We start from the raw sequence: 23,743 nt of genomic DNA, 5'->3' as shown, positions 1-23,743 counted from the left end.
GAGAAATATTATTAAATATGCCTTTATATATCCTTTTATGTCTTTGTAGATTTGGTCTTATTACATTCAAACATCATTTTAGAATTTTTGATTTATACATTATATGGCGCACACTCTTAACCCAGATATTAATTGTAATTAAACGTTTTAGTAATCATTACTTATTCTTTCGTCTTTGGTAAAAATGTTGTCCCATTACTAAATCAAATTAGTTAACTGTACGTTTCTACACAAATATAGAGTGTAATGAACTTGTTAAGCAGAGATTACTAAAGATATTATGTTTTTGAAGTGAAGGGGCGGGGCATATTCAAACTGCTGCAACATGCACCGTGGCAAGTTCAACGGCTCCTGACTGGTAAGTGTGAAGAATAACTATTTTAAATAATACTAGCTATTTCTTTGCTTAAAAGATAGCTGAGTTCCATGTGCAGCTATAACTGAAAATTATAGTTACAGCCTACTGCCACCATTATCAACACTTTGTAAAGGTAAAGTGAGGGGTTTTGGAATCGAAGTTAAATATCGCGAGTGGAGTGGCGAGCGCGAATGTTAGCATTGGCTTAGTGTTAGCGTACTGACGAGTCTCAGTTTATAACGGACAGTTACTTTAGGAGAGATGTAGTTTGCTGAAATAAACCTTTACTACACCAAGTTTAAGCCGAGTGTATCCTGTCTCTGAGAGTAATTTTTTTTAATTGAAAAAGCCGCTCCAGTAGTGTCAAGACAGCTAAATGCTATCGTTAGCTTAGTGTTTCACATCGTTCGTAACAGCATGTGCTTGTGTTAACATAGTACACGTTTTTTTCTATACGGTTTCGTATGTACTGAAATGTAATGGTCGGACACAAAGGTTGAAATCTTGTATGACTAAAGAGCTGAGGCTAAGGTTATCGCCAGTTGTTCTTCTTCACCTCTGCAGACTCTTAAAATACAGAACTGACAACAAGTTAGAAACGTTATTAAACCTGTCAGTTGTCTGCAGACAGAAGGGTAAGCCTAACTCATTCGGCAATATTTTAACTCTAATGTGAAACGGGAAAACAAAATTTTCAGGCTGAGAACAGAAATTTCAAAGGGAGACAGTATTTAAAAGTACCATATTTCCTTGATCGCTGATGACATGGTTGTGGACAAGTGTGCTAAAATCTTTATTATTTTTTGTTCTTACAGGTCCGTGTGAAGATGCAGTGGAAGTGCAAATACTGTGAGTTTACATCAGAGAAAAGGGGTTACCTCTTAAAACATTACAGGCTAAAACATGGAAGCTACACCAGAACTGTACCATTCATTTCCTTGCTTACACCAAGAGTGTTTATGCACATTTAAGTCCATCAGTGCACTTAGGGTCCACTTATCCAAAATTCACCAGAAAGACCAAGATGCACAACTGTGTGAAACACTGACCTTTCACTGTCAGTCCTGTGATTTTTCTGCTGCTTGCACAGAGGCAGTTTTTATCACTCACTTGCGGAGTACACATTTAAAGTTAATCACAGAGTCCACTGTCCATATAATGGGTGTAACTTTAATACTACTGTGTACTCCACATTCAATGCACACAGAAGTAAACAGCACAGAACAGGCAATTGGAAGATGTTCAAACCAGAAATAGTGTCTGGTAGTGAAACCAATGAAGTGGCAGAAGAGGAACCTGGGCCCCCAAACAACACTGTTGATTTAGAAGGCAGCGAAGAGTCCAGCGATGAAGAGCATCATGATCTTGGGAACAGTTGGAGCACAACCTAGCTGCTCTTTTTTTAAAGATGCAAACCATCCTCCACATTCCACAAAGTTCTATCGATGAAGTTATACAACAGCTCCTACATTTACGTGAACTGTCCCAACCACTGCTGCACAATTCAGTCAAGGACATTTTGAAGCTACACACAGATGTAGATGATTCAACTGTGAAACAAGTAGTCAGGGCTGCCTCAGAGAGCAATATCATACTAAAGTATTGTGCAAGGGTGGCTCCTTATCAACCTCTAAAAGGAGAGCAGCATATGTAAACAAAAACTTTGATGTGGTTATGCCAGTTGAGTACTTTATTGCCAGGGAAAATAAATCCAGTGCTGTATATGTTCCTATAAATGCCATGTTACAGAAAATGTTGAACAGGGCAGACATTTTAGATAAAGCTCTTCCAGTACAAAAACATGTGCCACATGAGTACAGTACATACAGAGATGGTTTGTACTGTAAAGAAAATGGCCCCTTAACAGCGAGGAATTCAGAATCGCTGTTGGACTTTACACAGATGATTTTGAAGTGTCTAATCCATTCGGGACATCTAAGAAAAAACATAAAATGAGTGCAGTGTATTGGGTGCTTGCCAATGTGCCATCAAAATATAGGTCCACACTCCAGTCCATTCAACTTGGCTCTTTTATGTAAAGCCTCTGATGTAAAAGAATATGGCTATGCTAAAACTCTTCATCCTCTGATCAGGATCTGGTTTCTTTGGAGCAAGATGGCCTAAATGTTGAGAAGTTGGGAGCATGTGTCAAAGGCACAGTGTTGTATGTGGCTGCTGATAACTTGGCTGCTCATTCTTTTGCAGGATTCTTTGAGAGCTTTGGAGTGGACAAGTTCTGCAGGTTCTGCATGGCAACGATGAGTGAGATCCAAGACAAGGAGGTAAGCTCAGGCTCTTTTGAACCCCGAACTGCAGACATTCACAACAAACAGGTACAGGAGGTACAGCAGGATCCCACTTTGGCAAAACAGTATGGTGTAAAGGGACGATGTGTACTAACTGACAGTCTGGAGCACTTTCATGTTGTTCATGGCTATCCCCCTGACATCCTACACGACTTTTTTGAAGGGGTTGTTCCTGTTGAGTTATCACTCTGCATTTCAGAACTGATTTCTAAGAAATATTTCACATTAGAAACACTGAACCATGCTATCACATCTTTTGCATATGCTTTTCATGACAAAACTGACCAGCCTCAGCCTATTGCCCAAGGCTTCTCTACCAAAGGGACCATAGGTGGAAATGGCCATGAGAACTGGGCTCTAATCAGGTTGCTCCCACTTCTCATTGGCCATAAAGTGCCTGAAGGGGGACGATGCCTGGAACGTTCTGATGCTCCTTAAAGATATTGTTGAATTGGCTGTAGCAACAAGGCACACTGAAGAGTCTATACATTTCTTTGAATGCAAAGTGTCAGAACACAGAGAACTGTTGCAAACTACATTCCCAAATTTCAAATTGCGTCCAAAACACCACTTCATTGAGCATTATCCTGAGATGATTAAGGCATTTGGCCCACTGTCAGATGTCTGGACAATGCGTTTCGAGGGAAAACATAAATTCTTCAAGCGGGTCATTCGTAATGCACACAACTTCAGACATGTGGCACTTACACTGGCTGTAAAGCATCAGAAAATGATGGCTTACTGTTTGGACACAAGTTCGTTTTTCAAGCCCTCAGTTGAGCTGGACAAGGTTACCACAGCACTGATCACATCTTTCCCCGAGAATGTCCAACAAGTTTTCTGCAATAGAGTACCCCAACTTACAAAGGTTATGGTTGCATCATCAGTCTCTGTAGATGGAATTAGATATTATGCTGATATGATACTCTGTTGGTTCATGTTCAGGCCTCCCCAAATTTCAAACAGATCAAGCAGATTGTGGCAATAAACACAGAGATCTTGTTTGTCTGCAATACAATGATGGCATGGTACCATGAACATGTCAGATCATTTGAACTCTGTGGCAGCACAAATCCCTCTTTATGTGTGGTGGAACTAAAAGAGCTGAATGATGTTTTCCCTCTGTCAGCATACAGATTTGGAGAAAATTCAGTAGTGACACTCACTCGTTATATTCTGTGTTGAGAAACCACAAGTGTTGTCAGTCCTAGCATTGCTCTAGATAGAGTCTAAATGTAAGCCTAATTGGTAATTTTGTATCTTTTTTGATAAGCCTTATGTTAAACTGAATATCTATGTCTTTGTGTATATATTTCTAATAAGCTATTTTTTTTATTTCCAAGATGGCAGCACACCAGAAGATGACCTTGAGAGTAATTTTCACAGAGACGGATATAAGAAAGGTTGTTCTGAATACGAGACCCACTACAGTGGAGGATTTGATAGGCAAGCTTAAAGATCACTGGGACTTAATTTTAACTTCAGTCTCCAGTACCAAGATCCTGAATTCAATTATGAAGTGTGCAATCTGACAGATATCGAAGATCTTCCTGAAAAACCAACAGTCAAGGTCATCCCTCTACTTGAGTTGGTATCTGTCTCAACATCTGAAGAAATCTTGAGTGGCACACCCAGTGTAGCAGATACAGAGATCCTCTCTACATCCTCGCAGGAGCGACAGAAACAGTGGCCAGATTGTTTTGATATCCCAGATTTTTCTGTTGATGTAGCATATAGACTTAGGCAAGCAGATCATCAGTTTCTTCGTGATGGTACGCACCTGAAAGTAACAAAAGAGCTGAAACATGAGATTCTTGAAAGATTGGCAGAGAGCATGTATAGTTGCACAGCATACCCAAATAATGCTCAGTTTGAAAGTGTTGCACAAGCCCTCATAAGCAAGCACCCCTCTCTCCAGGAGCGAGGCTCAACCAGTCGCTGTAGTGGCTGGAAAAATAGTCTAAAATTTAAAATGGCTAATTACAGAACAAAGCGCAGAAGATCAGGGTGCCTTGATGTAGCAGTAAATGCAGGGAAATGAGGAGGGCATTCAACTGAAGGAGAACCAGCCAACAAGAACATCAAGAAAGGCGAGATCAACTTCTTACCCAACTTTCCAGAGGGATTTAATCAGGTAGCCCTTGAGGGTGCCCACAAAGACTTGGTTAATGAAATGCAGAAGAGAACACCAAATGGACAGCTTGTGAAAGAGAAGATGGATCTGACATTTGCATTGAGAAGAAAAGAGGTGGTGAAGTCAGAACCTGCTGTATGTGAGATGGTGGAATGTTGGCCTGCTTTTTTCACAGAAGATCAGGTTAGTTCATTCATGATTAAGATAATGAGAACTTTTTTTTAAATATGTGTCTGTGTTTCTCTTAGGAAACTGCCTTTATAAAACCTAAAAATATTTATCTGTTAGCCATTCCCACTGTCAGCAAAAAAAAGTAATTTTACCATGCAGGACATGGGAGTTGCTATCTACAGCTGCCTTTATCTTTTTTGGTAAGGAATATTGTATATTGAGTTAGTCATTATTGTGAAATCAATCCCAACACCCTGATGCAGAACTCTGATTTCAGATTATTCTGAAGAGGTTTATCATCTATTAATTCCCTGTTCACAGTACGCTATCCTGCTTATTAAAAGGTTACTTGCCAACAAAAATATATAATTTGACGCAAAATATTAATAGTCTGTTTATATGTAGCAATGGTCTGCTACACAAAAGTAACACAATACCACAAACAATCAGGGCAGTAGAAAAGCAACTCCTGTGTTGTGCGCGGTACAAAGTTTTTGTCAAAGACGTTTGACTAGAATAACTGAAATATCCCCAAATTTAAAGTGTAAAGTGAGTGAGTTGAAGGGGGCTTTGTGTTTTACAGCTGACCATGTCCACACCTGTGCAATTTTTATTGCTGGCCTCACTCTGGTGCTTCCACCTTCAGTTATTAGCTGTAAAGATGTAATATTGGAGCATTTTCTGTATTTTGCAGGTATGCATGGAGTTCAACAGGATTGTTGGCAAGAATCTCAAACAGGAATTCTATGAGAGCATTGATCGGCACAGTCCTCGTCTTATCGAGATTTTTCGATCCAAGAGAGGGAACATTGGCCAAATGTTGACACAGCTTTCCCAACAAACAAAGGTTGGTCCTATTATGCACTTGCATTGTGTGCAACAGCTCATGTAATGACTTGGCTTTAAGTCCAACTGTGTTCATTTTCATGCTTCCCATAGATTGTTGAAATGATTAAAAGATTTTGAATTTAGGGATGGAAAAACAAGGCTGAGTTTCTGAACTTCACTAAAACCTTCAGAGAACTTCAGTAAAACCTGCTAGTTCTTCTCAGTGTTGTAACAGTGGGTTAATTAACCATGAGCCATGTATTTCTTAAATTTTAGGGAATGTGCCTTCAAAAGTCCTTGATTACCATTAGGGATGCACTGATATTAAAATGTGGGATGATATCGATACCCGATATTAATATTGCTGTTATGGCAGATAACTGATAATGTATACAATATATATATTTCACTACCCTTTCGACACCTTGGAAAAAACAAAACAATCCCACCGCTGACATTGATTCTCTGCTTCAGATGAACTCCTCACAATCTTGCGCTGCATCGCTGTCACATGACCAAACAAATACCACATGACCAACCTCCTCCCCTGCCCGTCAAGAAGATGGAAATAGATATGGGTTGTTAATATTGACCCAGTTTTATTTATCGGACCAATACTCACATGTTAACAAATGACTAATATTGGCTGATACCGATGTTAATGCCGATATATTGTACATTCGTAATAACGATGCTTAAGAAGGTGTGGGGACTTTATATTGTTTAATACAATCAATTGTGCTTAGTTACTTGCTTATTTTTGTCATTTTACTGCCCAAAAGACTGCAGAGCCAACTGATATTCGAACACTGGTGCTCAGAGGACTTCCTGTTATCCTTGGTGACAACCCCACAGACTTCTACAAACCAGCCTTTGTAAGTAATTTTACTTAAAGACTACCTAAAGGAACAATAACAACTCAATCTTGAATTTTCACTCTTATACATGGTTCTCATGGGTCTTTGAAATACTTTAAATTCTTTAATATTTACTTTGCAATAATGTTTTGCAGCTGTGTTGTATGACCTATTTATCCAAAGTCAGTGTATTACTTGCATTAAGTGCCATTTGACATGGCCCCTGTTTGGAAAAGCAGCAGAGGTACTGGTGTAGGAAACTAAGCAATATACTGCTGTGATCAGTGTTTCTAACAACATTATTTTAGCCACCTAAAAAATCTAGATCAGTGAAATGTACACTATACATAGAATATTTTCACTGCATTACTGTCAGTCAGACCTCTGACATAAAATTACTTTTATATAAGTTGTATAAAGATTTCTCCTGCCAAACTTCATAGACAAAATCTGTTTACTTTGCTGAACAGAGGAACGGCTCTTCTACTGCTGCCTCAGTCTGTTCGATTGTGTTATTATTTGGTTGGTTTGAGTTCACTAAACTCACACAGTAGTACACATTTAAGGATCAAGGACATGCTAGACTAACAACTCTTGTGTTCTATGAGGTAAAATTACTAATTTTTCCTATGGCATTTGGTTGGCATGAAGAGAGTGCTGTAACTTAATTTTCTAGTCAGATAGGTCCGTTGGACAGCAGTTTGAGATGCTGAAAATAGTATGCGTCCACTAAAACTGATATAAATTTTTTGACTTATCTAAAAATACAAGCTGCAGCAGTAATTGCTTATCTACCTACATTGATCCACCTGCTGCTTCTCCAAAGTGGGGAAAGGCTGACCACCATCTACTGTAGGTAAATATGCTGATGCATCTGTAAGCACCTCATGCAACCCACTTTAAAGGGATAGTTTTTTTTTTTATCTTAATTTATATCTTATGCTATGCTGTGTTGGGTTCATGTCAGGATTTGGGCATAGACAGACAGACGTGGGAAAACAGATGGCAGTTCCAGTGATTAAAGAAAACTTGTGAGCATAGTTTTAAATAATTCAAAGGATAAGGTATTGTTCCACTTAGCACTAGCACATGAAGATGCTAGATAGATGTTCTTTTGTGGAGCTCCAACTCATTCAACATTTACACTAGGAAACTAGGGCTGCATAGTATGATAAAACAGATGATATGACAGAAATTTCAATTTGATTGTGGAAGTTATTTCTTTTTATCAATTATTGATGTCACTGAAATATCATTGTTGTGCTCTTGTCATTTATAAAGGACTCAGATGACGATGACTCTTTCTGCAACATTGACATTGGGATCCTCCTCGTTCAACCTGAAGGTGCTGTGCCCTCATCCTCCCTGCATCTCAGTCCAGCCTCACTAAAAATTGTCATTGAGGGAGAAGTGGTGATGGACAACATTCAAGACCTGCCAAAAGCTATGTGTCTTCTCTTTGGACTTGCATATGCAATGCATCTCAGTTACCCCATTTCTATGAAGTTCACGTTCCAGTTCATCCAACAGATATTTCTTGAGCTGGGCCACGTTGAACTAAAACCAAAGTTACAAACATTGAAAAACCAGCTTGCGATGTAAAGAAATGTCTTGTGTGTTGTTGTCAGTGAACAGTCAGGGGGTTGAAAATATACTTGAGCAACTTTATCAACTCCATCTGCATTATCTAATGCAGTTCAGTGCAGCAGTACTGCCTCAACTTTTATTTCTTAAGAAAGTTTGTAATGTTCAGTTTACAGTGTTATAAGACACATCAATGTCAGGCCACTTGTACTCTACAAAACAGGATTTAGACGTGTATGCTCAGGGCTCCATAGTAATATTTAGTTGATACAGTTAAAGGAAACTTCAGCACTTTTCATATAAATGTCCAGTTTGTGTTGATGGTAAATGTAGTCATTTGAAGCAGTAAATTCAAAATAATGTAATTCCTCCTCAACAGCAACATTACCGCTTATTTTACAGGTTTTTTCAGTCAATAGCAGCACAGGAATTTATTGCTTCAGTTGATTACATTTACTAACAACACAGACTGTACATTTACATAAAACATGCAAAATTTTCCCTTAAACATAGTTGATCTGTGCATTTTCCAAGTTGGAGATTGTGTCCTATTTTAAGGTGTCCAGTTTTTCCAAAAGGATGCAAATATTTTTGTTGAATGCTGCTGCATTTGTATTCCTCCTCTAAACATGTTAGAATTGAGTTCAAGCACATATGCCTATTTTTACTTGCCTTTTGGATGGCAAACTTTTTTTGAATGGCTACTGTTTTGATACTTTTTTATACTTGTGAAAAGCATGATGACAAACTATAGTTAAAATTGTCTTTTTGCGTAAGTATTCTGCAAAAAATAAAATATTGGAATATTGAAATGTATTTGATTTATTCTCTTTACAATTTAGTGTTACATTCAATACAACTTGAACATAAAAAGGGTAATAGGAAGAGGGTAAGAGGAAATGTTATTAATCATATTAACAAAATATAAATAGCTTTAAATGTTAAATTGCTTATTTGCTTTACAGTTTAGCTTAAAAGTAATTTTCACTCTTAATCCAAATTAGTTGAGTTTACTAGAAAATCGCGTGGAAACTCGTTGCCTTAAACCATTCTAGTTTTTACACAAAGATGAAACTAAACATGTTTAGTTGTGTTAACTTAGAACCTTAGTACAATGTATCAAACATGTTTAGTAGTATTTACTAAAATGGATTAGCTCTCATAAATAGGAAGAAATTTATATGAGCTAATCAATTTTAGTAAAGACTACTAAACATGTTTAGTTTCATCTTTGTGTAAAAACTAGAATGGTTTAAGGCAACGAGTTTCCACGCGATTTTCTAGTAAACTCAACTAATTTGGGTTAAGAGTGCAGAGGTTAAATTAGTGTTAAAACCACAATTGTAGACTAAGACATGTGCTCTCAAACTACGGAATGATAATGGTTTTGTTGGTGGTGGGTTTTTTTTAAAGGCTGACCCTGATTGACGCCTCTCTCCTCCTTTTCAGCTTTCTCCTCCTTTCCAGGAAATCCAGGTGCTGGGCTGGTTTTCCCAGAAGAAGTCTCAAAGTGTTTAACGGGCTTGTGCGTAACGTTATTTCTTGATGAACGTGTTGCTTGTACATTAACCTGCGCCATTAACCTGGACACAGAGAGTCAATGGATGGAGCTTCGTCTTCTATTTGTGTTTTGACACAAAACTATTTAATGCTGCATCATTCTGTCCTACGCTGTTTGGTTCTCCTGGCTGTCCTGCTGAGCCATAATACTGACGGTATGTAGAAAACTTTTTGTTTCTCACTTTGCGCAACAAAACAGCTAAAGTGACTATAGTCATGGATCAGAGGGCTAACGCTAAGAAGTGTGGGGCTAATATTGTAGAAAAATGTAAAAAAAAAATAAAATAAAAAAATATATATAGGCACGTGTGTGTGCGTATTTGGAGACTTGTGCATATTGCGATCTGTGCGCGTGTAATCTGATTTGTAAAGGTGTACATAAGTAACTATGGGCAGTTATTGTTGTCTGATTAGCAGAGGAAATGCTGACAGCTTTCACTGGATTACTTTAGTGCGGAAGAAAATGTTAAAACCAGAGGATTCAAACATAAGTTCTGAAGCCAGTGAGAAGTCAGTTCATCTACGTGTGGCGTGTGCGCATAGTTGTGGTTAAACTGGCAAACTTCACTTTACTGTCATGGTTGGCTGTGTGGCTGGAGCGGGTAGACCCCAAAACGCAGGACTCAGGAGAGGGTGAACTTAAAGTGATTTATTGGGAAATAACAGAATACAAAAATAAACCTACACTGGGAGAAGCTAAACCAAAACCCGAGGAGGAGCAGGGAGACACACCGCGAGGGAACACTGAAGCAGAAACATCAACGACGCGACCACAGGCAGAGAAAACGCAGGACTTACACAGAAGGGCTGATCAGGGCAAGAGGAAACAGCAGGGAGCAACAGGTGAAGCAAATTAAACTAACAACAGGAAGCAAAACTAAACACAAAGCACAGGGAACACACGACTGTCAAAATAATACAGGAAGTGACTAACCAAGGTGCACGCATACTACATACGGGGGACTGGCACACAGACACGGGGCAGAGACACAGACTAGTCACAACACTAGGAATAAACTCAACATGAAAACACAGGAGGTCAGGGTTAAGACACCCTGGAAGGAGATCCGCTGGACACCATTCACCGCCCCCGCCGACCGCGCTCCAAGCGGCGGCGGCGACGAGGAGACCAGACTCGAACTGAGCCAGACGCTCGGACTGAGCGTGATCCTCGGCAGACCCGTCGCTATGGGCGGGCCCTAGGGGGCCGTGCCCGCCCATTGATACGCTTGGGCCCGCCCTGGCCCGCCCACCCAAGCCATATCACTAATCAAGCTATTAATAGTGGTGCCCCCCCCGCTGGATTTCATAAGCCCCCCCTTAAGACTGAGATCTGGCGACAGGACTGATCCTCGGGCTTCAAACGCGGCTCCGACTGAGCTGGACCCTTGGGCTGAACGGGGCCTACAAGGCGAGGCTCCGGATGCGCAGGCTGGGTCTGCGGTGCAGGGCACACAGCTGCTTCACTGAGCAGCCAGGGCTGCTTGGGGGATGGACCAGGTGCATGTGATGGCGGGGGCGTGGAAGCTGACACTGGGGAGGCTGAGGGAGCTGACACTCTGGACTCTGACTGCTGGGAGGATGAGGGAACTAGGGGGACCGAGGGACCAGGAATGGGAGTACAGGAGGGAACTAAGGAGACTAAGGGGACCCGGGAGACTAAGGGAGCTGGGGGAACTGAGGCTGACACTGGGGGAGCTGACACGGAGGGAGCAGACACGGAGGGAGCTAGCAGCGTGGAAACTGAGGACGTGGAAGCCGACACTGGGGAAGCTGACTGCGGGAGAGGTAAGGGGACCGAAGCTAACTGCGGGGAAACTGGAGTCGGGGGAGCAGGAGCAGAGGAGACTGGGACTGAGGCTGCAGGGGGAACCACAACTAAAGGAGCTGAGGGACCAGAGGAGGGAACAAAGGGAACCTGAGGGACCGGGGAGACTAAGGGGACCAAAGAGAGCGAAGCTGCGGGAGCTGGGGGAGCTGAGGCCGAGGGAATTAAAGGGGCTAAAGAATTGCCTGAGGGGCCTAAAGGAACCGAAGGAGCTGAGGTGATAGAGGGGACTAAAGGGACCAAAACTGAAGGGACTGAAGCTAAGGGAGCTGGCACTAGGACAGGACCTGAGGGGACCGGAACGGAGGGGACTGTAGGGACTGAAGCTGAAGTTGAGGGGACTCAGAAGCTACAGGGACAAGAACTAATGCTGAGGGAGCTGACAGGCCGGGAGACGACTGGCCGCGTGGAAGCAGGCCGGGAGACGACTGGCCGCGTGGAAGCAGGCCGGGAGCTAGGGAGAGCTGAAGGGACAGAGACCGAAGGGACTGAGGGACCAGAAGTGGGAGTAGAGTAGGAGACTGCACTGAGACAGATTGTGTGACAGTCATAATTAATCTAGACTGACCTTAAAGCAAAAATAATTAGCAGGTCTGTCAATTAGAGCATCTGTTATGATGCTGATGCTGATGCAGCAGCTGGAGATGACGGTGGTACGTTCAGACGTTAGCCGTTTGACAGCCTCGCTGGTCTGGTTGGGCTAAAGAAACTCATTTGTTTGATGCGAGGATCCAACAGGGTGGCCAACGCCATGATGCTCATACTTTGAAGGTTTTAGAGCTTTTTTCTTAGGAGCCTGATGAGTTGCTTGTCCAGTTTGCTTGCTTCTGACAATTCCACAGTGGCTTCACTGAAGGGTAAGAGAATAGACAGGTATGCAGTAACATTATTATACTCATCAGCGCAGGAACGTCAGTTTGTAAACTTGACAAAGCTGCCCCCACAGGGCCCCTAAGCTCCACCAGTCTCTAAAGCAGATGAAATGCGCTCTTCCTGGTTTCTGCATCCTGAAGCCGTCCTAGTTTGGGTCTCCCCATCAGCTCCTGAGCAAGAGCAAGTTTCTCCTTTAAAGACAAAAAAAAAGGAAATCATGTTATTGTGACATGCAGAAGTATAAAAAAGATAATGCATCAACAGATATGAAAATAACATTAGTGAACTAACTTTGGCAGTTGTGCTGCTTCAGAAATATCCCACCAGCTTCCATGCTTTGGATAGAATTGAGGGCAGGACTGGCTTCAGATCTAGAGCCTTTTTAGTGATGTTTGCAATGTAATTATTGCAAATGACATGGCGCCATTTCATTCACTGACATGTTATTTTTGCTTTTGTCATAACACAAACTAATTTTCCTGCTGTGTGCCTGTTGGAGGTTCACTGCATTCTGTAAAGCTGACAGGAAACAGGTGTTTCCGTCTATGAAATGCCAGGCAGGCATACCTGTTAACCGATGTCCACATATCTGCTGTTAAGCTGACTGCTGCTACATTCTAGACCGCAGCTTTGGTTTATTTCTTTTTCTTTCCAGTATTTTTCCTCAACCACTGCCTTTATAGCCTAAAGGAAAGGAAGAAAAAAAATGGTTAAAAGAAGAAAAAAAATCAACAATTTGTTAAACGCAACAGTACTTTCATTCTTCATCCACGTCTCCAAATATACCTTTCAAACAAAGCACAAAAATGTCTCAGCATGGGAAACGTGTTACTGTTGTAGCCCAATTCTTTAGCACACAACAAGCACTTCACCTTGGATTAACAAAAGTGACAGTGAAAAATATAGCACATTGCATAACAAACATAAAACACATGTAATAATGCTACTCTCTACCTTATTAGGAGAGATCAGTTCAAAATGATCCCACATGGAGGAATGTAGAGGAAGATGACAGTGAGGGGGGTAGGGTCAGGAAGAGCAAGAAGCAGAAGAGAGGATGGAAGTTTGTCGGGGACAAAGATCCCCAAACAGTGTTAGAAGGAAATAGTTCAGATAAAGGTAGTGTAGTCTGGAAAAACATTGGCACAGAAGAATTTAAAATAAACTTGAAATTCAGGAAGGAGGGTGAGGAGGAGCAGTTAAGCCTGATAGTTTTGTCAAGAGAACTGAAAAAGAAGTTTGGAAAGGAAGTCTGCTGATAGCAGTCAAAATGGAAGAGCAGAAAGTTATCAGAATGTTTAGACTTTTCCAATCTGATGTGAAAATTCACACTATAGTAAAGGTGTGTTTGCAAAGCTAATAGCTGTAGCATGAATCCAGCTGGTCAACTTTTTTAGCAATGCAGCCATGACTTTTGACTGCCTTTATTTATACTGCATAGTTAAGCCAGTTGTGTTATAAATAATATCAGAAATGCATGGTTCTGCAATATTGTAAGGGCATGCCCCTCATGTGAGATGCACTACAAATTGTCACACACATTTTCTTGCTTTGTTGTTTCTCCTTTTTTAGCTCACTTCATTAATACTATTTCATGCTCTTTACAGCTCTCCAGGTGATTGGTGGAAGGGTGACAGTGGTTCAGGGAGGAACTGCTATCTTACCATGCGAACTCATTGACTCAAGTGATGACTTGACCCAGATTACCTGGCAGAGGAGGACCAGAGAAAACCCTCAAAATAAAAATTTTATTACTATCCAATCTGGAAATATACCGTTGTTTGTCAATGGTCATGATGATCGATTTAAGTATATTGGGAATTTTAAGAACAAAAATGGAACGCTCCAGTTATCCAGTGTTGCCCTGAAGGATGAAGGCATCTACACGTGCATCTTCACCTTGTTTCCCAGTGGAAATCAGAAGACTGAGATTCCTCTAAACTTGCTTGGTATAAAAAATATTTAATATATTCTGGGTGTTTGTGTGTCACAAACACACTGTTCATTTTACCTTCCTCCTTGTATTTTGACTTATTTGTGTGTTGTAACTCTCCCAGTGCCTCCTTCCACAAGCGTGAAGGACAATCTTCCCACTTTGGGTACAGAAGAGGTTTTATTTGCTACCTGCACGGCTGCTGGCTCGAGGCCTCCTGCAGAGGTGAGGTGGCTCACTGGTACTTTGGCAGGAAAAGTGAGGACGACAACAAACTCCACCCAGTATGACAACGGTACAACCACCACAGTCAACTCTCTGTTTGGTGTACCTACAAGAGAGCTCAACGGTCACCTGGTCCAGTGTGTCATCAGCGGTGACTCCCTGTCAGAAAAAGAAACTCTGCCCTTCACATTACAGGTTCACTGTGAGTATCAGCTGCTCATGTAGTTTATGATTTGCCTTCTTTTGTGTTACTGTTTAACTATTTAATCAAATGAAAAGATACAAAGACAAGCACGCCCAGTATTTAACTCAGCTGCAAAGTGATATTGAATTCAATTCAATTTTATTTATAAAGCGCAAAATCACAAGTCGCCTCAAGGCACTTTATATTGTAAGGTAACGACCCTACAAAAATTGCAGAGAAACCCCAACAGTCAAAAGGACCCCCTATGAACAAGCACTTGCTGACAGTGGGTAAAAAAAAAAACAACTCCCTTTTAACAGGAAGAAACCTTCAGCAGAACCAGGCTCAGGGTAGGGCAGCCATCTCCGGTCGCCGGACAGGGCTACCCTCGGGAATTTTCTCTTCTTCATCACTTTGACACAAGATGTTTCTAATTTTAGAAATATTGTGCAAATGCTAAAAAGCAGTCCTACATATTTGTTTAATATGTGCATTGAAGGACATATCCTGGTCAAAAATGACTCCAAGATTTCTCACAGTGTTACTGGAGGCCAAGGTAATGCCATCCAGAGTAAGTATCTGGTTTGACACCATGTTTCTAAGATTTGTGGGGCCAAGTACAAAAACTTTACTATTCTGCTCTGCACTGTGTTGCCACATGGCACTGAAGAGCATAATAATGAAGGAATTATATCCTTAAACTTAGTTACAGCACTACTGTAATAAAACTTATTCCCCACTGCTGTGAAATCCATTAAGGTAAATGTAAATGTTATTGAGAAATGATCAGACAGGAGGGGGCTTTCAGAGAATACTGTTAAGTCTTCAGTTTCAATGCCATATGTCAGGACAAGATCCAGAGTATGATTAAAGTGGTGAGTGGGCTCCTTTACACTTTGAGAGAAGCTGATTGAATCTAATAATAGATTAAATGCAGTGTTGTGGCTGTCATTTTCAGCATCTACATGGATGTTAAAATCACCCACTATAATTATTTTATCTGAACTGAGCACTAGTGTATAGTGTGAATTACTTTTTTTTTATTTTTATTCTTCTTATTTATATGTGTGTGTATATATGGTTGCAGGTACAAAATACATTTCACTGTGCATTGTACTGTGTATAACTGTGCATGTGACAAATAAACACTATCTTAATCTTAATCTTAATCTTAATCTTAGATCAGATAAAAGGTCTGAGAAATCAGACAGAAGCTCTGAGTAAGGACCAGGTGGACGATCGATAATAACAAATAAAACAGGTTTTTGATTTTCCAATTAGGGTGGACAAGACTAAGAGTCAGAGTTTCAAAAGAATTAAAACTCTGTCTGGGTCTTTGATTAATAAGCTGGAGTGGAAGAACTGAACTGAAGTCAGTGAAAATCTCTTGAGGCAGTGATGACCTTAAATGAAGGACTGCCATGAAAGGATGATAGCTAGTCTCAATATCAACAGAGACTAGCTTTGAAAAAATCAAAACAATCTCCTGTGAAACAGAATGCTGTGTGTTGAAATCTAAAACAGCAGTTTGGCTAATAAATAAAATGTATACATCTCATTTCAGGATTAACGCATTTCTCTATTTTTTTGCAGTTTCTCCCGCAGAAGTGAACATCAGAGCGATTTCAGAGGATTCATTTGACTGTGTGTCAGAAGGCAACCCAGACCCCAAATTTATCTGGAGGAGGTAAAGTAGTTTGAGTCATAGTTTCGGCTGAAACAGCTCATGGCTTCTTTTTGTTTGTTTTAATTTCACAGTGTTGAAACAGGTGAGCCTCACACATAGAAACATTGGAATTCATTTTTGGCACAATACCAAGTGTGTGACTAACCGGGCAGGTTGCTGGTTGTACAGAGCAGCAGGAGAACCATAACTGAATTGAGCAGAGAATGTGGAAAAATAACCAGAGCAACTAAAGAGTGACATCTGGAGCAGAATAGCTGAAGAGGGCGGGTTTCCGGCCTGAGGTTCAGAGGATCTGAGGTGACGGGCTGCAGAGTTTTTTTAGCCAGCAGTTTTAAAATGCAGGGAATGAGTTGTTCAGTCTGTTTCACAGTGAGCACTCTCCTTTTATATCTCCTTTATTTTAGTGCAACTAATAACCACACATTACCCCAAAAAACAGTTATTTCGGTGTGTCAGCTATTTTGCTATTTGTTGTACCCTGTATTTATTAGTTTATTCAAATATATATTTTAACTATGATCTGTAATGAAATGAACTACATCATTTGTAAAACTAAGAAAACTCTTAAAATTGACCTTAAATACTAAAAGATAAAAAAATTAAATGAAAATTAACAACTTCTTCAAGAAATTATAAAATGACCCCTCCTGGCATTTTTGCAAAGTTTGGAATTCTGGCATATTCCAGCGTTGTTTTGCTCTCAAAAAATTTTAATTAATTGTACAGTACAGCCAGCCAACAACAAGAACCTCTCCCGCTCCACTTTCCCCTCAATCATGAATAAGAGCCCAAGATAAACAAATTCGAGCATTTATTTATCATAAATAAATTCCACTCTTTTCTGGCTGAGAACCATGGCATCAGACTTGGAGGTGGTAATTTTTCTTCCCACTGCTTCACACTCAACTGCCAAACACCTCACTGCTGACTGGAGGCCACCACCTGATGAAGCCAGCAGGACCACATCATCCACAAAAAAGCAGAGACATGATCCTAAAGATTCCATTGTGGAGATTTTCAATGCAGAAAGCACACAAGAGAAAGTGAACATACAACTAATAGGTTAACAGACTGGACTACACACGAGAGTGATTCCGGAAACAGGAAACAGGAGGGAAATTATTCACAGCTGCATGCAATCAGGGAATGTGACAAACAGGAAGTAAAACAAGAAAAGGGACAAGAGGCACTCAGTGACAAGAAACACTCTTCTTCTTCCGTCTCTTCCCTTTAGGGCTGACACACCTTATCCCTAGCATCCTCCTCTCACACAAAACCCCTACATCCATGAACCTTTTCTGTGGTCTTCCCTTTTTCCTCCTATATAGTAGCTCCATACTCAGCATCCTTCATCCAGTGTATCCACTGTGCACATGTCCAAACCATCTCGACCTTGCCGCTCAAATTTTGTCGACATTTCTACAGCAGTTTGAGTACAACTGCAGAATACAGCAGCATAAAATAGAAATCAGTAAAAGAAACAGAATTTGTGTAAATGTGTTAATATAACTGATTCTGTAATACTTCATAAATATCTGCAGCCTTTAAGTTCCATCTCTTGATTATTTTAAAGTTATTAACAAATTCATTATCACGTTCAGAATGGGAATACAAAGGGAACTAAAACCCTTATAATCAACAAAAGCTAAACAAAATTACAAACTCATAAGCACAAGGGCACATAAGGTCAAACCACTAACAGAAGTCTGTAAAGTTTGAACATAAATCCTTTCTCAAAACCAAAAACAAAGTGTAACTCCACAAACTCAAAACCCTGGGTCACATTTTTCTGCCCTCTCTGTACATTTCATGTTGAGCCTTGTTCCTGTTTTTCCAGAGCTGGCCAGCCTTTGCCGCAGTCTGCTGTCAAAGTAGAGGGTGCAAAGCTACAACTGCTGAGTCTGACCTCTGACCTAAATGGCCTCTATCAGTGTGAAGCATCTAATGCATATGGAAGAAAACACGCTCAGCTCTATGTGCATGTGATATCAGGTGAGGCCAGCTTGGATTTAGCTGTGCAGTTTGTTACATTTTTATTTTTTTATTTTTTGCATGGATGACTAAAGCTCCACTCAGTGCAACACATATTATTCAAGTCAGTTCCACTAACTGAACCTCCGAGCATGTCGCAGCTTGTTTTAGCTTTTCATGATCACATCAAGTTTGTGTGGTTCACTTTTGTGTCTCAGATCTTGTCAGTACAAGAGAGATTTTGAATGTGTTGGGTACATGGTGTCTGAATACTCTGTCATCTAAATGTGAAATTTATGACTAAATGCCAGGAAAGAACAATATAGCATCTCATTCTCATTATATTCTTCATTCTTGTTTTCCTCTAGGATCTTGCTTTGCTGGTTGGGCCTTGTTTAGTCTTTTGCTTTCCCTGAATGTTTCGGGGGCTGCAGGATGGTACTTTTATAAATCTGGATGCTTTCAAAAGTACTTGACCTTTTGGTAAGTACAAATAAACAGTCAAATGCAATTAAAGTGCATTCTTTCAGGGTTTAATTCAAGATCTTGGACAACAATATTTCTTCTTTTTTTTTATACACACAGTTCTCAGTTGTCCTCTTAAATGCAGAGGAGCTCAAAAAATACCTGAATAATTCCCTCAAAAACTGTTATAGGGCAGTGAGGGCTGTGCCATAAATTAAGCAGGTTAAAGTTATAGAGAGGATTCCAAGTGTGGCATTTGCAACCTGGAAGCAGTTTCTGTAAAGTCAAACAGGTTGAATCAAAACAGAGGGAGGAATGGGTACATTAGGACTGGCTAAATCAATCAATTTTGGTCAGTAATAGCTCAGTAAGAGAAAGGCCAGATTAGACTTTATCTTAAAAAAGGAAGACATCTCAGCTCTGGAACAGCTTTCTTTGTACAGATGAAATCTTTACCAAAATAAAAGTATGGAAACACTGAATAGAATAGAATAGAATAGAATGCCTTTATTGTCATTATACAGGATGTACAATGAGATTGGAGGGCCACTCCTGTTCAGTGCCATGCAACAGAAAATCAAACTCTCTAAAATAAAAATAAAAATATTATAATCTAGTATAATCAAGAAATATACAGAAAATAACAATGTATAAAATATACAAAAAATAGAATGTATAAAAATATATACATACATTGGTGCATCTGTACATTGTAAGAAAAGTAAATAAGTGTATACATATAATAATGAAGATGATGAATATTGCACTAGTGAATGAATACTGGATATTACACAATATAGGAATGTTGGATATTGTTCAGTATGAATAATCTAATATTGCATAGAGATGTGGGTGTTGCACAGTTAGAGTGGGTGAGTGTGTGAGTTCAGGGTGGTGATTGCTCTGGCGAAGAAACCGTTCTTGAGTCTGTTTGTTCTGGCTTTGATGCACCTGTAGCGCCTGCCAGAGGGCAGCAGGTCAAACAGGTCAAAGCCAGGGTGTGAGCTGTCCTTGATGATGTTCCTGGCTCTGCTGATGCAGCGGGAGGTGTAGATGTCCAGCAGGGAGGGGAGAGGGCAGCCAACGATTCTTTGTGCTGTCTTGACTACCCTCTGAAGCCTGACCCTGTCTGCCTCAGCGCAGCTGCCGTACCATACTGTGATACAGTACGTCAGCAGGCTCTCAATGGATGAGCGGTAGAAGGTCAGCAGCAGGTTTGAGTCCAAGTTGTTCTTCCTGAGGACCCTCAGGAAGTGAAGTCGCTGCTGAGCCTTCTTGATAACAGCTGTGATGTTATCTGACCAAGAGAGATCAGCAGAGATGAGGACACCAAGAAACCTGAAGGTGTGGACCCTCTCCACACGCTCGCCGTTGATGTAGAGGGGGGGCTGGGTCAGTCCTGTGCTTCCTGAAGTCGATGATGATCTCTTTGGTTTTCATGGTGTTCAGTGCCAGGTTGTTCTCTGAACACCAGGCTGTCAACTTCAGGACCTCCTCTCTGTAAGCTGCCTCATCTCCCTTTGAGATAAGTCCGACCACTGTGGTGTCATCAGCAAATTTGACGATGAGGTTGTTATTGTGGGCCGGACTGCAGTCATGGGTGTAGAGGCAGTACAGGAGGGGGCTCAGCACACAGCCCTGTGGGGAGCCAGTGCTCAGTGTGGGGGTGGAGGAGAGATGGGGGCCAAGTCTTACAGTCTGGGGCCGGTTGGTTAAGAAGTCCTTGATCCAGGAACATGTGAGAGGGGGGAGGCCCAGGGTGTGCAGTTTGGTGGTGAGAATGTCCGGGATGATTGTGTTGAACGCTGAGCTGTAATCCACAAAGAGCATGCGAGCGTAGCTCTGCTGCTGCTCCAAGTGGCTCAACACAGAGTGGAGAGCTACAGCGATGGCGTCCTCTGTGGATCTGTTTGCACGATATGCAAACTGATGGGTGTCGAAAGTGGGGGGCAGATGGTCTTTGATGTGCTGGAGAACCAGCCTCTCAAAGCACTTCATGATTACCGGTGTGAGGGCCACAGGGCGGTAATCATTTAGGCTGGTGACAGATGACCTTTTGGGCACGGGGATGATTGTGGCTGTTTTTAGGCAGGGGGGGATGACTGCTTGGGCCAGGGAGAGGTTGAAAATCCTGGTGAGAATCAGGGTGAGCTGGTGGGCACACGCTCTGATGGTTTTTCAGTCTGATGCTCTGCTTCACTCGTGTTTATTTGTGATTTCACAGTACTTATTGTATACCATTCAGTCAAATATAGTAAAGTTGAGTGGTCAGTGCCTCACAGTACAGATAGGCAATGGTCCAAAATACACTGCAAAAGAAACCCAGGAGTTTTATGGATATTCCACCACCTCATCAGTCACCTGATCTCACCCCGACTGAGCTGCATCTTAGCTGCTGAAGGCAAAAGTAAAGGCAGAAAGAGCCATGAATAAGAAATAATTGAAGACACCTACAATAAAGGATCACTGAGGAGGAAACTCATTCTTTGGGTGATGTCCATGAAGTCACTCATTGCCAAATAAAATATTCAAATTGGACAGTCTGTTTCTGATTATGTTTATTTGTCCAGTTATATTTTACAGGCAGGTAATGCAGTATTGTTTTTGAAAGCCTTGAATTAAAACTGAGAGTCTGCATTTTGAATTGATTTTATTTTATTTCAAATCTATTATGGTTGTGTATGAAGGAAAAATTGTGTTGCCATCCAAAAAGCAACATAATTTTTCTTAAACACAATAAACTGTGCGGACTATGTCATTCTTTTGTATTTTTTCCATAGGCATGGTAAGAGGCATCTTTCCAATCCAGCACCAGTAGTATCCAGTAATGGCAAAACACATGAAAAACACAAGGAAGAGGTAGAGGTCCTGTAACAGTTAATTTGTGTGCTCTCTTTTATTCCCCTCAAAGTTGAATATGCCCACAATATATGTTGGTACATAATTTAATTTTAATTTAATTCTTACCATTACTGGAGATATATTTTGGTTGTGTAAAAGACATTTTTATTAAATCTGCTTGTCTTGGAAGACCTGAGCAGCTCAGCAGTAAAATTAACCTTTTTCATTATTATTGCGTTGATACTCTGAAAGTCTTTGCAGATTCAGTTTTAAACTAATTTTTGAATTTTCTGCCTCAGGAATTATTGACTTATATGGAAACAAAAGACTCCACCAAGGAGACACCCTAGACTTACAGGTAACTGGTTAATGAACAGATGATCGTATTGCTTGGTGGATCAAAGTATGACAGTACTGCTGCATTCATTCACAAGAAGGACAAGATCACCACACTATAGACCACATGTCAAGTTTGTGGCTTGTATCATCTGTGAGGCATGAGCATTAAACTTTATTTTATTTGACATTTCAGCATCCCAGAAAAAGAACTACTGCATTAAAGCATCACACAATGAAAAAATATAACAGTTTTTCATGTACTATACACTTGTGTCTCAAATGGGTAAAGACACGTGTGTGTTTACCCACACACTTACCCAAGCATTAACTTGTTAAAGCATGCCATTTGCACTGTATTTTTTTTTTAATTGATGGTGGTGTAAATTTTTTTCATGATGACATTGCTGATGTTTTTTTAATAAACTGTAATTTAAAAAGATACACAGACTCAGACTGAGTTGTCTTGTGGTTACATCTTTCCATCTTGTGGATGGAAACTGGCTTCTGTCACAGCTCCTCAGAGAGGAAATACTGTAAAGGCTGTTTAATTCTCCAGTCTAAATTAATGTGTGCAGAGAGATGTTTTGACTATATTCCACACAGCATCTTTGTAGCTTTGGTTTATACATAAAAATGTGACCAGAAGAATGATTACCGTTATCAACTGTTTGTATATAACAAATAAAAAATCTCAGAAGTACTGCATGCTGGAGATAGGAGTAAATTTGCTTTGCTCCTGTGAAAGCGGCAATGTAAACAAAACCCTTTTAGAAACTTCGTAATCCAGCCTTGAACTGCAGTGGGGGTTTCTAGACTGTAAATTGAATCCACTTAGCAGCTCACTCATCAAAGGTCTTATGTGATTACTTATCAGTGTTTCCATTTTAAAGACCGCTTTTAATGTTGTTAGCACTGATTTTCAGACTAGTCAGAGGCTGACTAAGAATGTGTGTTTGAGTAAATGGTAAATGAACTGGTTCTTATATAGAGTGCTCGAAACTGAGGATAAAAGCAAATCTCATTCACCCAATCACGCACACATTCATACAGTGCTTTTATCTATAAGGACCTACACGCCCCTCCAAAATTTGTTGTTACTGGAACAGTGAGGCCAATACCTTTTATTTTTAAAATACATTTGTACCTTACCGGCTACAAATGTATATAATATTTTGATATCTTTATATAGTGTTTTGACGTGTGTGTATATGTGTGTATATGTAAATGTGGGTATTGACACTGATATATATATTTATGTATATAGTGCTTATGTATATGTGTATAGTTTTTTGCTATTTTATTTTATTCTATTGAATTTTAGTTTTTAGTTTAGTTATTTGTTCTTACTCATCCTTTTCATTTTTTCTCTGTATTGAGCTGCTGTAATGCACAAATTTCCCCGTCATGGGATTATTAAAGTTTTATCTTATCTTATCTTTTGTTCTTGACTGAAAATATTTGGGTGTGATATCAGAAAATCACTATGAGACAAAAGATTGACATCTCAGGTTTTATTTCCAGGTACTCACATCTGGATCGGATATACAGAACATCGCACTTTTTGTCTGAACCACCCATTTTTCTTGGATGCAAACAACT

General features: G+C 40.3%; 2 protein-coding genes across 4 annotated transcripts; both read left to right on the top strand.

Annotated features, from left to right (window-relative positions):
• The first annotated feature begins 163 nt into the window (after positions 1–163).
• LOC115800235 (uncharacterized) lies at positions 164–8,923 on the top strand. 2 transcript variants are annotated; one of them, XM_030757478.1, is made up of 7 exons: positions 164–358; positions 1,174–1,207; positions 2,564–2,640; positions 4,008–4,981; positions 5,664–5,816; positions 6,580–6,672; positions 7,936–8,923. In XM_030757478.1, the coding sequence occupies exons 4-7, from the start codon at positions 4,838–4,840 to the stop codon at positions 8,254–8,256; spliced, it is 711 nt and encodes a 236-aa protein (XP_030613338.1). In that variant the 5' UTR covers positions 164–358; positions 1,174–1,207; positions 2,564–2,640; positions 4,008–4,837; the 3' UTR covers positions 8,257–8,923. The 2 variants fall into 2 exon arrangements, with proteins under 2 accessions (XP_030613338.1, XP_030613339.1); XM_030757479.1 differs by lacking the exon at positions 164–358 and adding an exon at positions 383–491.
• A 688-nt stretch (positions 8,924–9,611) lies between these two features.
• LOC115800806 (nectin-4-like) lies at positions 9,612–23,368 on the top strand. 2 transcript variants are annotated; one of them, XM_030758336.1, is made up of 9 exons: positions 9,612–9,953; positions 14,107–14,448; positions 14,557–14,859; positions 16,435–16,528; positions 18,366–18,520; positions 18,868–18,982; positions 21,745–21,823; positions 22,105–22,163; positions 22,338–23,368. In XM_030758336.1, the coding sequence occupies exons 1-8, from the start codon at positions 9,839–9,841 to the stop codon at positions 22,153–22,155; spliced, it is 1,254 nt and encodes a 417-aa protein (XP_030614196.1). In that variant the 5' UTR covers positions 9,612–9,838; the 3' UTR covers positions 22,156–22,163; positions 22,338–23,368. The 2 variants fall into 2 exon arrangements, with proteins under 2 accessions (XP_030614196.1, XP_030614195.1); XM_030758335.1 differs by having other exon boundaries at positions 22,105–23,368.
• The last annotated feature ends 375 nt before the right edge of the window (positions 23,369–23,743 follow it).

This window comes from Archocentrus centrarchus, chromosome 21 (assembly GCF_007364275.1).
Source record: "Archocentrus centrarchus isolate MPI-CPG fArcCen1 chromosome 21, fArcCen1, whole genome shotgun sequence".
In the NCBI taxonomy this organism is placed as follows: domain Eukaryota; kingdom Metazoa; phylum Chordata; class Actinopteri; order Cichliformes; family Cichlidae; genus Archocentrus; species Archocentrus centrarchus.
Note: the sequence above shows the minus strand (reverse complement) of the source record. Positions and strands in the feature narration are given on the sequence as shown.